Genomic DNA, 14,242 nt, shown 5'->3' with positions numbered 1-14,242 from the left:
AGCGGTGGCGGCGGCGCCCCCCGGCGGGAGCCGGTCCCTTTCCCGTCGGGGAGCGCGGGGCCGGGGCCCAGGGGACCCCGGGCCACGGAGAGCGGGAAGAGGATGGACTGCCCGGCCCTCCCCCCCGGATGGAAGAAGGAGGAAGTGATCCGAAAATCTGGGCTAAGTGCTGGCAAGAGCGATGTCTACTACTTCAGGTATCTCCCTGGGGGGAGGGGGTGGCGGGGTCAGGGGTCAAGAGCGGGCTTGGACAGGGTATGCCAGGATGAGAGCTGGGGCCCTGGGGGCATCTGGCAAGGACAAGCTGGTTTGGTGGTGGAAGGTGGCGGAACTCTTGGGTGAGAGTTGACCCCAGTGCGGTGGGAGGCAGTGTCAAAAGGTGAGGGCCCGCAGGAGTGAGTCTTATGTGGAAGGCGTCAGGGAATATGGTTGGCGAAGAAAGGGTTACCCTGGCAGGGATGGTTAGTCCACTGAAGGGTTAAAAGGAGGTGTAATTCATCGAAACTATAAAACCCAGTCACTGTTGGCTCCTGTCCCAGCCTGTCCCAGATTCATCATCACAAGTGTTTAATCATGCACATGTGGAAGAATTAGCTATCTCCAGTAACAAGGTTTCATTTACTTCATCCAAGAAAGTTTTGTATAAAGCAGCTATTTGGAATGCCTGAAGTTGTTTTGGAACTTCCTTGGTTTTGCAGAATATACTCTTTTGAAACTGACACACTGTACTAAGTTTTTAGATTCCTAGACCAAAATTTGCTCCCCAGGGAACATTTGTCAATGTCTGGAGACATTTTCGGTTCTCACACCTGGGGAGGGTGTGATACTGGCATCTAGTGGGTAGAGGCCAGAGATGCTGCTACATATTCGATAATACGAAGAAGCTCCCACAACAAAGAATGATCTGGCCCAAAATGTCACCTGTGCTGAGGTTGAGACATCCTGTTTTACATGATTCAAGGTTTTTCACCTTAATGTGATCTTGCACTGCCGTGGTCATGCCGCTCATGTCTTTAGTTTGTGTGACCCAGTAAGCTCAAGAAAGTGCCTATGGCAGTTGACATCCGTGGACTTAATACACATTTACTAAATTTTGTAATAAGCCATCCTATTGATAGAAGATAATATAAACTTGTATTCAGTAGTTTGGAGATACGTGTTTGTGGAGTGATTGAAGCATTTTTCAGTGAATGTATATGGCTCTTGGAGACAATTGTCATTTAGCTATTGTAATAATGTTATGAAGGATTTCCTGTCCTCTACAAGAAGTTCTGGGAAAATGTGTCTGTACACATACCATGCTTATGAACTGAAAATACTTTTAACTAGATTGAAAAGGTTAAAGAAATGTACATACGCATGTATACACACATACGCACACACAAGAATGTGATCACTGCTTGTGCAGCATGTAAATACGAACACATTCCTGATGGTTGCTATATATGGATGAGTAGTTGTAGTGAGTTCACTTCACCTCAGCTAAAAAACAAAATAAGAGTGATGTTTCATTAGAACTTAGTTTTCCACTTGATCTGGACCCTCATCTTGAAACCTCATATGATAAAATGGAGGACTTATTTTAAATATATGAAGGTGATATTCGCCTGTGGTCCCAGTTACTCACGGGACTGAGGCGAGAGAATCTCTTGAGTCCCCGAGTTCGAGGCTGCAGTAACCTATGATTGTGCCTGGGCGATAGAGTGAAACCCCGTCTCTTTAAAGAAAAAAAAAGAAAAAAGAAAAAATGTGATAGTCTTGGTTTGTATTTCCTCATCATTAAATATTTGATTTAATGGTTAGAAAGTTATTGTGAGCACTTTCACAGGTCCTCCCTCAGGCTATGGGGCCAGGATTTGGTAGCTGGTGCTAAGAGAAAACCTTTGATGGCATCTTTGCCCTGGGACTGTACCAGTGGCAGCTGTCATTCAATGGGACAATTTCTTCTGATTAAAAAAAAAGTTATTGTGGTTAAAAAAAGATTAGTCCTCTCAAGTTCATTAGTTTCATTTAGTGCTGTTCATAATTGTCCGTTTTCTAGTATTCTTTCATTAACAGAGCATTCTGTTTTCTTTCTAAGCAGGCAGTCTTCATAACCTGTGAACTATGTGCTGATGTCTTGTAGGCAGTTATATTTGACAAGATTATTCTGTGTCTGTGATTGAACTCCTTCAGGAATAGATGACTAGTCTGTTCACAGTAGACCATCTTAAACTTTGAATTTTACTCTCTATGGTAGTTCTCCTGGGATTTGGTTTGTTTGGTTTTGGGATGATGTATTCAGACTAACTTTGGGTATTGCAAAGGTTTTTGTTTGTTGGTTTTTCTTGTAGTTGGAAGAGTTATTTCAAGAAGTCAGATTGTTGTAGTGCTCATTTGGATTTGTGGCCACTTAACATTTTCTTGAATGTGTTGTAAATTTTCTGATGTTAAATTTGAACACCTCTCGGGTTCAAGTGATTCTTCTGCGTCAGCCTCCCAAGTAGCTGGAACTACAGGTGCCTGCCACCATGCCTGGCTAATTTTTGTATTTTTAGTAGAGACAGGGTTTCACCGTATTGGCCAGGCTGGTGTCGAACTCCTGACCTTGTGATCCACCTACCTCGGCCTCCCAAAGTGCTGGGATTACAGGCGTGAGCCACCAGGCCTGGCCATTAAATTTTTAAATACAAATTTAATAAGTTGTTTTTTTTTATTTGAGACGTAGTCTTGCTCTGTCACCCAGGCTGGAGTGCAGTGGTGTGATCTCGGCTCACTACAAGCTCTGCTTCCCGGGTTTGCCATTCTCCTGCCTCAGCCTCCTGAGTAGGTGGGCGCCTGCCACCACGCCCGGCTAATTTTTTGTATTTTTTAGTAGAAACGGGGTTTCACCGTGTTAGCCGGGATGGTCTCGATCTCCTGACCTCGTGATCTGCCCGCCTGGGCCTCCCAAAGTGCTGGGATTACAGGCGTGAGCTATCAAGCCCCCCCCATATGATCAATTTAAAACAAACTTTCTAAATAAATGCATCTTAAGGCAAGTCGCAAGCCAGTATAGTGGTAGTTACTCTCTATGATTTGCCTTTTACTTATTTATGTAAAATGGAAAGGACACATTGAACAGATTTGTGCCAAACCTGTTTCATTCAGGGCCTAAAGGAGCATTGTCTGCTGTTTATTTACTGTCTACAGAGGTTCAGTTACTTTGCAGGATTGTTAAAACAACCAGTCTTGTTTTTCTTCTGAAAGGTTACATTCTGAGGCAGTAAGATACATGTATGTAGCATAATATGATGATTGTGATACAGTAATTTGACTGTAGCTTTTTGTGATGAATGATGGCAGTCACTTATTGTAAAGAAAGACAAATTATTTTTCAGCTTACAGTGTCACTGCTTTACATATTAGTGTCCCCATGTATACTCCACCCTTTAAAAATTCCATTAGTTCACCGAACACCGACTATCTGCTAAAAGTGGATTAAGAGTTAATTCTCCTGTTGGTAATGTGAACACCTGCACCCAGTTGTTCACACAGATTCTAATAATACTAACCCCTGAATTAGCCTGCCCCTGGGGAGATTAATTTAAACAAATCTGTGCCTGTTAATGTAGGGTGTGGCAGGCACTTATTAATTGGACTGAAATTAAGCTCATCGAGAAAGCCTCAAATTTTGGTAGTGTGTTTTTTGGCTGCTTTTTTGAAACTGCCAAGTTCTAATAGGAAGGAGTGCCCTAGTTGCCAGTTAAGCAATATAATTATGCCTTCTGTCAGGATTACTGATAGTGTTGTGGCGGTTCATATATTATCATCCAGTGTGTTTGTTTAAAAGGGTGTGGTTTGACTGGATCCATTGGTGTATTTTCTGAAAAAGTTTGTTGCCATCATTTGAAACCATTATTTGAACAGTAATTTTCTAACTTGTCTTCTTGACTCCTGTCATTTCTAGTTGCTTGCATTTTCTTCCTCACATAGTCTTTGTTTAGTAGCCCTCTCCTGCCCTTTTTAAAAAATCATGTCTAGGCTGGGCGCCGTGGCTCATGCCTGTAATCCCAGCACTTTGGGAGGCTGAGGCGGGTGGATCAAGAGGTCAGGAGATTGAGACCATTCTGGCTAACACGGTGAAACCCTGTCTCTACTAAAAATACAAAAAAATTAGCCAGGCGTGGTGGTGGACGCCTGTAGTCCCAGCTGCTCTGGAGGCTGAGGCAGGAGATAGGCGTGTTGTCCCAGCTACCTGTGAGGTGGAGCTTGCAGGGAGGCGAGATCACGCCACTGCACTGCAGCCTGGGCGACAGAGTGAAACACAGTCTCAAAAATGTGTGTGTGTGTGTGTGTGCGTGCGTGCGCCATTTGTTGCTAAAGACTAGTATGATGCTTCAAGAGCATGAATTCTCAATCACTGAGGTTCAACCATGCTCCTCCCCTCATTTTGGTTTGCCTTTAAAAACAAACAAACAAAAAACAAATGGACCCTCCATGTAGGCTCTGTAGAAAACTGACTGAGTGGACCCAGGTAAGGAATGTGACCATTGTCACAGTTCTTACATATTTGAGTTAGTCTTCTTGGCTTTCAGTAAAAAGCCTTTTCTGATATTGTCCTCTTTCTCATTATTCCTATGTAGTTAAACTTGGTGTCTCTTGTATAACTCTCATATTCATTTACTTAGAACTTGTGGCTTTCTCACATAGCTGTTTTTCCCCTCGACACAATGCTGAACACACAGGTGCTAAATAAGGATTTATCAATTGATATTCCACCTAACATTTTGTAAAACAAGCCTTAAAATGACTTCGTAGTTTTTTTGCTTTATTTCTGTTCCTGTGGTGGTGTGTTGGGATAAAATTGGTTGAGATATTTTATTAATAAGGCTACACATTTTGTAGTTTCTAGTTTTCATCATCAATGTGAGGGTACTGCAGAAAACCTTTCTCTGGGATTTTGAATATTAGAGATACAGTGAAAATGGTAAATAGGATGCTCAGTGCACAGACACAAGTGAGAAATTGGCATTTGAATTTCATCGACTGTGTAACATAGGGTAAAGTAGTGTAGGGTCTTCTGTGCCTTAATTCTGTGTGTATTTGTGTTACAGCTCTCAGAATTTTGGCAGCTGTTAGTATTATTTTGCTAAATGCTTTACATGAATTGTCATTTTTTTTTTTTTTTTTTGAGACGAAGTCTCACTTTGTTGCCTAGGCTGGAGTGCAATGGCGCAATCTCAGCTCACTGCAACCTCTGCCTCCTGGGTTCAAGTGATTCTCCTACCTCAGCCTCCTGAGTAGCTGGGATTACAGGTGCACACCACAACGCCCGGCTGATTTTGGTATTTTTAGTAGAGACGAGGTTTCACTATGTTGGTCAGGCTGGTCTTGAACCCCTGACCTTGTGATCCGCCCACCTCAGCCTCCCAAAGTGCTAGGATTACAGGCGTGAGCCACCGCGCCCGGCCTATCATATTGGATTCTTATAACCCTATGAAACATAGGTACAATTATCTCCATTTTACAGATGGGGAGTTAGCAAAGGGAAGTAGCGTGCTTGGGGTTGTATAGTTGGTAAGTGCAAATTTACAATCCTGAAGCGGGTGGTTTAACCTCAGAACTCCTAACCACCATGCTCTGTTGCACGGCATAGAGATCCCTACTTGTATTCTCAAATATTACAACACCCCATGTCTAATCTACTTTATTGGGCTTAGTGTGCCGTTAAAATAATGTGATTATTTACTATTACACTTGTATCCTGAAGATGTCAAAGGGTAAATTTTAAATCCTATTTGATAGTGAAGCTATTGTACCAAAGTATAACCCTCCAGCTTTATATAATCCTGGAGGGGAAAAAAAAGTAATAAATCCACATAATTTAAGCAGTATTGTTCTGGGTAATAAAAGTGATCAATTTGTTCAAAAATATTCTCTCTTTGATAAATGTTCAACCTAGGATTACCCTGTTATTTCTCAGATATTGAGGTTTGAGATACAGTTGAAATACACCCTACAGATCAATTTTTTAAAAATCTCTGGTTGGAGGAAAGAAAGAAATGCATTATTTATTAAGAGCTTAATTGCATAATAGAAAGTTTGTCTTGCTTTTAGTCTTTTCTCTTGATGTTGTGTGATTGAAGCCTGCATCCAGAAATGAAAGACATAGGTGTGGTGGAGATTATGCTCTGAGACATCTTCCTTAGCTGTACTATCACATCTTTTTGTGAGATGCCAAAGGAATTTTTGTTAGGGTGCGGCGTTGCTGTCTGTCCTGCATCTGATTTTTAGAATCTGGCATGCAAAGTCTCACCTGCCCCAACACCCACAATACCTGTATTAGAGGAAATACATAGCTCAAAGGAACTGATGCATATACATTCTAAAAATAGTCTCCAACAGAAATTGGTAGTTTTTTTTCACATTGCTTTTAAAAATGTTATTAATGAGATATACAGTCATTTTTTCATACTTTAGTTTTAATCGAATTTTAAAGGAAGTGATGCTTTTTTTGATTTTGTTTTTTAGATTCTATCGTGGGGCTCATAGAAGTTCATAACTCTTTCACTCATGTTTAAAATCTTCTCAAGACTTCCGTGATGAATTAGAAATAAACGATAAACTCTTCCTGGATTTAGTGTTTGGCTGGGAATCTTAATGCCTCTTACAGCTCTTGTGTATTGATCTTTCATTGTTCTTTGCCATTTCCAGTGAGAAATGATGGGGAAAATTTTGTAATATGATGTTTTACTTAATTTTATCAGAACTTCTAAAAACTAAAACTTCCCAAGGAAGGAGAATAAAATTATGGAATAGAATGAAGTTTGAATAATATCTGCAGATTTCATGATTTTGTCCTGTCTTCTTTCTCAGTATAATACAAATTCAAACTCATTTTGAGAACTTGGTGTACATAAACTCTATGTGAATATAAATACTAAAACTTAAAATTAGATTTTAAAGTTGAACACTTAGGACTTCTCAGGAATAATTGAGTGTTTTACAGATGTGAGGAAGAACATCATCCCCCTATTTTATTTTATTTTATTTTGAGATGGAGTTTTGCTCTTGTTGCCTAGACTGGAGTGCAGTGGTATGATCTCCACTCACTGCACCCTCTGCCTCCTGGGTTCAAGTGATTCTCCTGCCTCAGCCTCCCAAATAGCTGGGATTACAGGCACGTGCCATCATGCCTGGCTAATTTTGTATTTTTAGTAGATGGGATTTCACCATGTTGGCCAGGCTGGTCTTGAAGTCCTGAACTCAGGTGATCCGCCTGCCTTGTTGGCCTCCCAAAATGCTAAGATTACAGGCATGTGAATGCTGAGATTACAGGCATGAGACACTGTGCCTGGCCCATCATCCCCTTTTGAAGATTTTTTGTTAAATGCTGTATCTTGGTATTCTTTTCTTTGTTATTTTTACAGTGGAAGAATGGATAGATAAGCAAGGATGAATGTCGCTAAAATTCTTTTTAATAGGCATTCATCTCTTTTAAAAAGCCTTTTGTAGAGTCCCCTAGCAGAAACGGGAAGCTCCTATGGCATTTGAGTATAATTCTGTTAACTCTTACCACATTTGCTTTAAGAAATAGCTGGCAAGTCTTTGTTGCCCATGAGATTCTGAACCTCCTCAAGGTCAGGAGCTGCATCTGATTCATTTTTGAATCTTCAGTATCCAGCACAGTCCCAGGTATAATATGGAACATTTTTGATAAATCCTTGTTAAATGAAGCAAATAGTAAATACATTTCTCTATTAATCAAAAAACTTGCGGTTAATCTGGCTGTGTACATAGGCCTGCCTGCCCTTATAGGGGCTGTTTTATGTCCCCTGCAATTACCAGCATCCTGCCTTGCACTAAATCAGATAAGCAAATATTGAGTAGCTGAAGTAAATGTAATTTTTTTCCTCAAACTTGTATATGTGTAGTGTTGATGTATATATATTACCTATAGGCTTTTAGGTCTAATATGATTTATAGGACTTTTGATTTCATTTTTAATATTAAAATTCTTTTATATTTTGCTTGAAAAAATCTACAAGGGCTGGGTATGGTGGCTCACGCCTATAATTCCAGCACTTTGGGAGGCTGAGGTGGGTGGATCACCTGAGGTCAGGAGTTCGAGACCAGCCTGACCAACATGGTGAAACTCCATCTCTACTAAGAAATATAAGAAAAAATTAGCTGGGCGTGATGGCGGGTGCCTGTAATCCCAGCTGTTCAGGAGGCTGAGGCAGGAGAGTCGCTTGAACCTGGGAGGCGGAGTTGGCAGTGAGCTGAGGTCACGCCATTGTACTCCAAACTGGGCAACGAGCAAAACTCCATCTCAAGAAAATAAAAAATAAAAATAAATAAAAAATAAAAATAAATAGAAAAAAAAAGAAAAAGGCGGGGCGCGGTGGCTCACACCTGTAGTCCCAGCACTTTGGGAGGCCGAGGCAGGCAGATCACGAGGTCAGGAGATCGAGACCAGCCTGACCAACATGGTGAAACCCCTTCTCTACTAAAAATACAAAAATTAGCTGGGCATGATGGCATGCACGTGTAATCCCAGCTACTTGGGAGGCTGAGGCAGGAGAATCACTTGAACCAGGGAGTTGGAGATTGCAGCTAGCTGAGATCGTGCCACTGCACTCCAGCCTGGCAGCAGAGGGAGACTCCATCTCAAGAAAAAAAAAAAAGAAAAAAACATATCTTCAGAAATTGCTTTTGTATCATCTTGGAAGCCTATGTTTCTATCTAATTTTAACTAATTTATTTTTTCTTTTGCTATAAATGTGAAGCATTTGTTACAGTATCTTGAAAGTAGAGTTGTCTGTATTAAAAAAGAAGAGAAAAATGAAGTAAAAGTGGATATACAAAAAACATGTTGCAACTTTTTACTACCAGATTCCTGAGTCACATAAACTTACCCTGTCAAGTTACCGTAACAGTTTCCAAATGCTTTCCTTACACTTGCGGGCTTAAGTATTTGAGGACCAGTATGTGTGCGCATAGACTACACTTCGGTTGTCCTGGTTTAGAATAAACAATGGGAACTTTTGAGTCAAAAGATTTGGGCTTGTATCTTGCTTTACTGTGTTAATCTTGGATGGATAAGTTTTTGTAAGCCTTTGTTTCCTCAACTATAAATCTAGTGTAAGAATTCTACCTCGTGGAGGCCAGGCACGGTGGCTCATGCCTTTAATCTCAGCACTTTGGGAGGCCAAGGCGGGCGGATCACGAGGTCAGGAGATCAAGACCATCCTGGCTAACACAGTGAAACCCCATCTCTACTAAAAATACAAAAAATTAGCTGGGCATAGTGGTGGGCGCCTGTAGTCCCAGCTACTCTGGAGGCTGAGGCAGGAGAATGGTGTGAACCTGGGAGGTGGAGCTTGCAGTGAGCCGAGATTGCACCACTGCACTCTAGCCTGGGTGACAGAGCTAGACTCTGTCTCATAAATAAATAAATAAATAAATAATAAAAGAATTCTACCTCGTGGAATTTTTTTGAGATTAAATGTGCTTGCCATGTGTAGGTGGTTAGTGCATCAGTAAAGTGTTAGCTCCTTTCTCTTCTTTTAATTAACCAACAGAAATAGAAGTGCATGCTTGGTATTTATGTGAAGGTTTACTGTCTTTTGTTGTATTTTGAATGTGATTAGGGCAGACCTTAGGTTATAAAGGTTCCCCAGAGCTTAAAAAATATATTATCTATGGGTCAGGTATGGTGGCACATACCTGTAATCCCAGCAGGAGGATTGCTTGAGGACAGGAGTTTCAGACCAGTCTGGCTAACATAGTGAGACTTTTGTCCCTACAAAATTTTTTTTTTAATTAGCTGAGCATGTTGGCCTGAGCCCATACTCCCAGCTACTCTGGAGGCTGAGGTGGGAGGAGGATTCCTTCAGTGGAAGAGTTCAAGGCTGTAGTGAGCCACAGTTGCTCCACTGCACTCCAGCCTGGGCGACAGAGCGAGACCCTGTCCCCCAAAAAAAAAAAAAAAAAATTATGTATATATATATATATACACACACACACACATATATATAATATGTATGGGTTATAAAAGTAACCCATGCTCAGTGGGAAAGTTGGGAAAATACAGAAGAGGATAGCGAAGTAATGACAGTCATTATTATAGTCCCAAAGAGAACTACTGTTTTATCAGGCAATGTTTGTTGTTGAAAGAAAGAAAGAGAGAGAAGAAGAGAAGAGAAAAGAGAACCACTATTAATTTTGACGTAGTAGCTTCCAGTCTGGTTTTTGGGCATATTTGTTTAAGTAAATACTAATATGTGTGTGTATGTATATATGTAAGATATATGTGTAAGGATATATATGTGTATACACACACACATATACCTACATACACACACTTTTTTTTTTGAGACGGAGTCTCGCTGTGTCGCCCAGGCTGGAGTGCAGTGGCGCGATCTCGGCTCACTGCAAGCTCCGCCTCCTGGGTTCCCGCCATTCTCCCGCCTCAGCCTCCAAGTAGCTGGGACTACAGGCGCCCGCCACCGCGCCCGGCTAGTTTTTTGTATTTTAGTAGAGACGGGGTTTCACCGTGTTAGCCAGGAGGGTCTCGATCTCCTGACCTCGTGATCCGCCCGCCTCGGCCTCCCAAAGTGCTGGGATTACAAGCTTGAGCCACCGCGCCCGGCCTACACACACTTTTAATTATGGAAAAGTTCAGACATAGGCAAAAATAGATGGAAAAGTATAATGAGTTCCTATATAATCATCCAGTTTTAACAGTTACCAACTCCTGGCCTGTCTTGTTTTATCTGTATTCACCCCATTCTCCCCAGTTATATTTTGAAATAATTCCCAAACATACTTAATTTCTGAAAGTGTTGTAGCAGTGTCCAGTCCCCAATTCAACCAAAATAACCAGTGTTTTTCTTTTTTTCCTTTTTCAGAAAGCAAATGCCTTAAGGATGAGACTAGGTAGAATTCTACATATGGTTCATTTTTCACATTTTAGTGGCACACCCTGGTTTTTAATTTTTTAACAAACTGATATAGAGCAGTGGTCCCCACCTTTTTTGGCACCAGGGACCAGTTTTATGGAAGACGGTTTTTCCATGGATCCCGAATGGTTTTGGGATGAAACTGATCCACCTCTGATAATCAGGCATTAGTTAGATTCTCATAAGGAGCATGCAACCTAGATTCCTCATATGCACAGTTCACCATAGGGTTCATGCTCCTATGAGAATCTAAAGCTGCCACTGATTTGACAGGAGGCAGAGCTCAGGCTGTAATGCTCGTCTCCTGCTGTGCCTCCTGGTTCTTAACGGACCATGATCAGTGTCCAGGGCTAGGGCTTAGGGATCCCTGAAATAGAGATAATACTATTAGCTATAGTAATTTACTGTAGTAAATTTTTTCCTTATTCATACTTTAAAAATAATCCCCCCCCCATCCTTCCCACTCAATCCCACTGCCAAGGAATTTTTTTTAAATTTTTGTTTTGAGACAGGGTCTTGCTCTATTGCCCAGGCTGGAGTGCAGTGTTGTGATCATTGCTCACTGCAGCGTCGCCCTCCCAGGGTCAAGCAATCCTCTCACCTTAGCCTCCTGAGTAGCTGGGACTACAGGCATGTGCCACCATGCTCGGCTAATTTTAGTGTTTTTTGTAGAGGCTGAGTTTCACCTTTTTTGCCCAGGCTTGTCTTGAACTCCTGGCTTAAGTGATCTGCCCACCTCGGCCTCCCAAAGTACTGGGATTATAGGTGTGAGCCACTTTTTTGCCTGACCAGCATATTCTTTAATGCTCAAATTTACTTGCCCAGAGTCTTGATTTTTTAAAAGCTTTCCTATTTTGGGGGCAAATCTTCAGCTAGCATACTTAATGTTTAAACAAAATAGAGAAATTTTCTTACATACATACAAAAGTAGTGGGAACTACCCAGCTTAAACAATTTGTCAACACATGGTCAATCTTATTTCATCCCTATCCCAATTTACTACTCCTGACCCAACCTTCATTATTTGAAGCAAATCAGACATTGAATAAGTTCATTCATAAGTAAGTATTCAATATGCTATTTGAGAAGATTTAACTTGTGAAAATTTTCTAGCAATGTAGAACTCAGTGCTTCAAAGCTAGAATGAGGCCAACAGGCAGTTCATGACTATTTGCCTAACATAGGCAATAATTACTATATGGGTTCAGAGGAAAGAAAATTCCTATTACTGGGTTCTGTGAAGGCTTTATGGAAGAGGTAGTATATAAGGTGGATTGGTATTTCTGGGCTCTTGGAGACTGGGCATAGCATCATGCATTATGGACCAAGTAAAAGATATGGTTCTTGCAAAAAACTGTGGAAGCCATTTAGACTATTCAGAATAGAGTGATTCAACCAATATGGCTGGAGCAAAGGTCACTAGGTAAGAGTGGAAAGTAGGGTTGAAAGGTTAAGAGGAGGCCATAGGACCAACATAGAGAAACCCCGTCTCTAAAATACAAAAAATTAGCTGGGCATGGTAGTGGGCTCCTGTAATCCCAGCTACTTGGGAGGCTGAGGCAGGAAAATCGCTTGAAGCCAGGAGGTGGAGGTTGCAGTGAGCTGAGATCCCACCTCTGCACTCCAGCCTGGGCGACAGTGCGAGACTCCATCTCAAAAAAAAAATGAAAAAAAAGCGGTGAGGCCATAGGAAAAAGGATCTAAAACGCAGGCCTAAGATGTTTGGCTCTCTTTTTTGCTAATGGGGTAAAAGTCCACTGAAAGCTGTTAAGCCAGAGCTGTGGTCAAAGTGGTGTTTTAGGAAGGGCCATGTGGATAGTGTAGAATGCAAAGAGACTAGCAAAATTAACTTATCATGATGATTTAGACCTGAGGTGATGCAGACGATTTGGGCAGTGGCAATGGAAAGGAAGGCTGGGTTTAAAGGTGATCACTTAGAAAGTGATCAGACATGGTAGATATGAATAAAATAAGAGTAGATAAAATCTATCAGGGACAAGCTGTAGAGGAGTGCTGAGGATGGTGCATTGTAGGAAAGCCCTACATTTAAAGATTAAGGGGAAAGGAGTTAAGGAGGTTTGGGGGGCTGACTTAGGTAGGCTTTTCTCTTGTGTGTGTGTGTGTGTGTGTGTGTGTGTGTGTGTGTATGTGTGTGTATGTGTATGTGTAGCAGTGATATACATTCTTTTCATTTGGCGAGTTTCTGATTGTTTTGTATCTAAGTACAAAACACTAATTCTAATTTCATGTTTTTAGTCTCAGATGAAATTTGATTTCTGAAGAAAATTGTTATTTAAAGTTAGGGAAATGTTTCTTTGAATACTTACTCTTGTAAGTAAGAAGTAAGCGTTAACATTTAAAGAGGTTTAAAAAAAAAAGAAAGTTGATGTTTCTTTTAGTCTCAACATTTCCAGTGCTGTAACTTAAAGAATTTTTAGTATGGATTTTTTTTTTATTCCCCATAAAGTATTTTCTGATACTGATGGGAAGTGATGTGCCTCTGAACATGCTGTTTAGGTGTCTAGCCACCTGCCATCTGTGACACCCCTTGTCACTCACAGGCCATTTCATCTTATTCCAATCTAGTGGCTGCTACCCCTATCATGTTAGAAATTGATTTGAAAATAGACTTGTGTTTATTTAAATCTCTGGTCTCCTCATAATGGTTTGACTGAACACTATGATTATCCATGTTATCAAAGAAACAAGAAAAAGTATCTTCTGCTGTATTAGAGTAGTGGTTTCAGAGTAGAGTTTCACATGCAAGCAGCAGGTCTTCTGGAGATACAATTTTATGTCATAGACTGAGAGGGCATATTATAGTTGTCTAACTCAGGTAATGGTAATTACAAGTAAGTTCACAGTGCAACAAATTGTGAATACCACTAAATTAAAGTGAGCGTAATCGGAGTATTTCTGTTTCAATTACTTTTTTTTTTTTTTTAAGATTTGAAAATCAGTTGCCACATAAAATTCCTTTCTTCTTGATAATAGAAACTTCTAATAGAAACATTAAAACTGGTAAGATGGAGTTAGGCTTAAAAATTGCTTTGAACAGTTTAATTGAAATGAAAAGAGGTCAAGACATAGTTTAAAAGTGATAACGTTTATTTTTGTTATTTTTATTTTTAAGTGATGAAATGTTCTTATGTGAACGGGAAAGATACAATTCATGTTTTGATTTTCAATTAGTATGTTTCTTCAGGGCTTTTTTCAGAGTTTATTTAAATAGTGGGTAGAAGAAGTTAAAGGTGTGATCACAGTTGGTTCAGGAATGGTGTCTCTAGGGGGCAGTTGATAGGGAATTTTTTTTTTTT

The 14,242-nt window shown here is 40.6% G+C and overlaps 1 protein-coding gene across 1 annotated transcript in view; it reads left to right on the top strand.

The window, feature by feature from the left end:
- MBD2 (methyl-CpG binding domain protein 2) overlaps positions 1-14,242 on the top strand; it is a 69,428-nt gene that overhangs the window by 470 nt on the left and 54,716 nt on the right. The window contains exon 2 of the mRNA XM_017882981.1: positions 1-197. Coding sequence (XP_017738470.1) covers positions 1-197 — 197 coding nt within the window. The remainder of the gene's footprint in view (positions 198-14,242) is intronic.

Source organism: Rhinopithecus bieti, unplaced genomic scaffold (genome assembly GCF_001698545.2).
Source record: "Rhinopithecus bieti isolate Rb0 unplaced genomic scaffold, ASM169854v2 scaffold_13674, whole genome shotgun sequence".
In the NCBI taxonomy this organism is placed as follows: Eukaryota; Metazoa; Chordata; class Mammalia; order Primates; family Cercopithecidae; genus Rhinopithecus; species Rhinopithecus bieti.
This window is presented reverse-complemented; position numbering and strand designations above follow the sequence as displayed.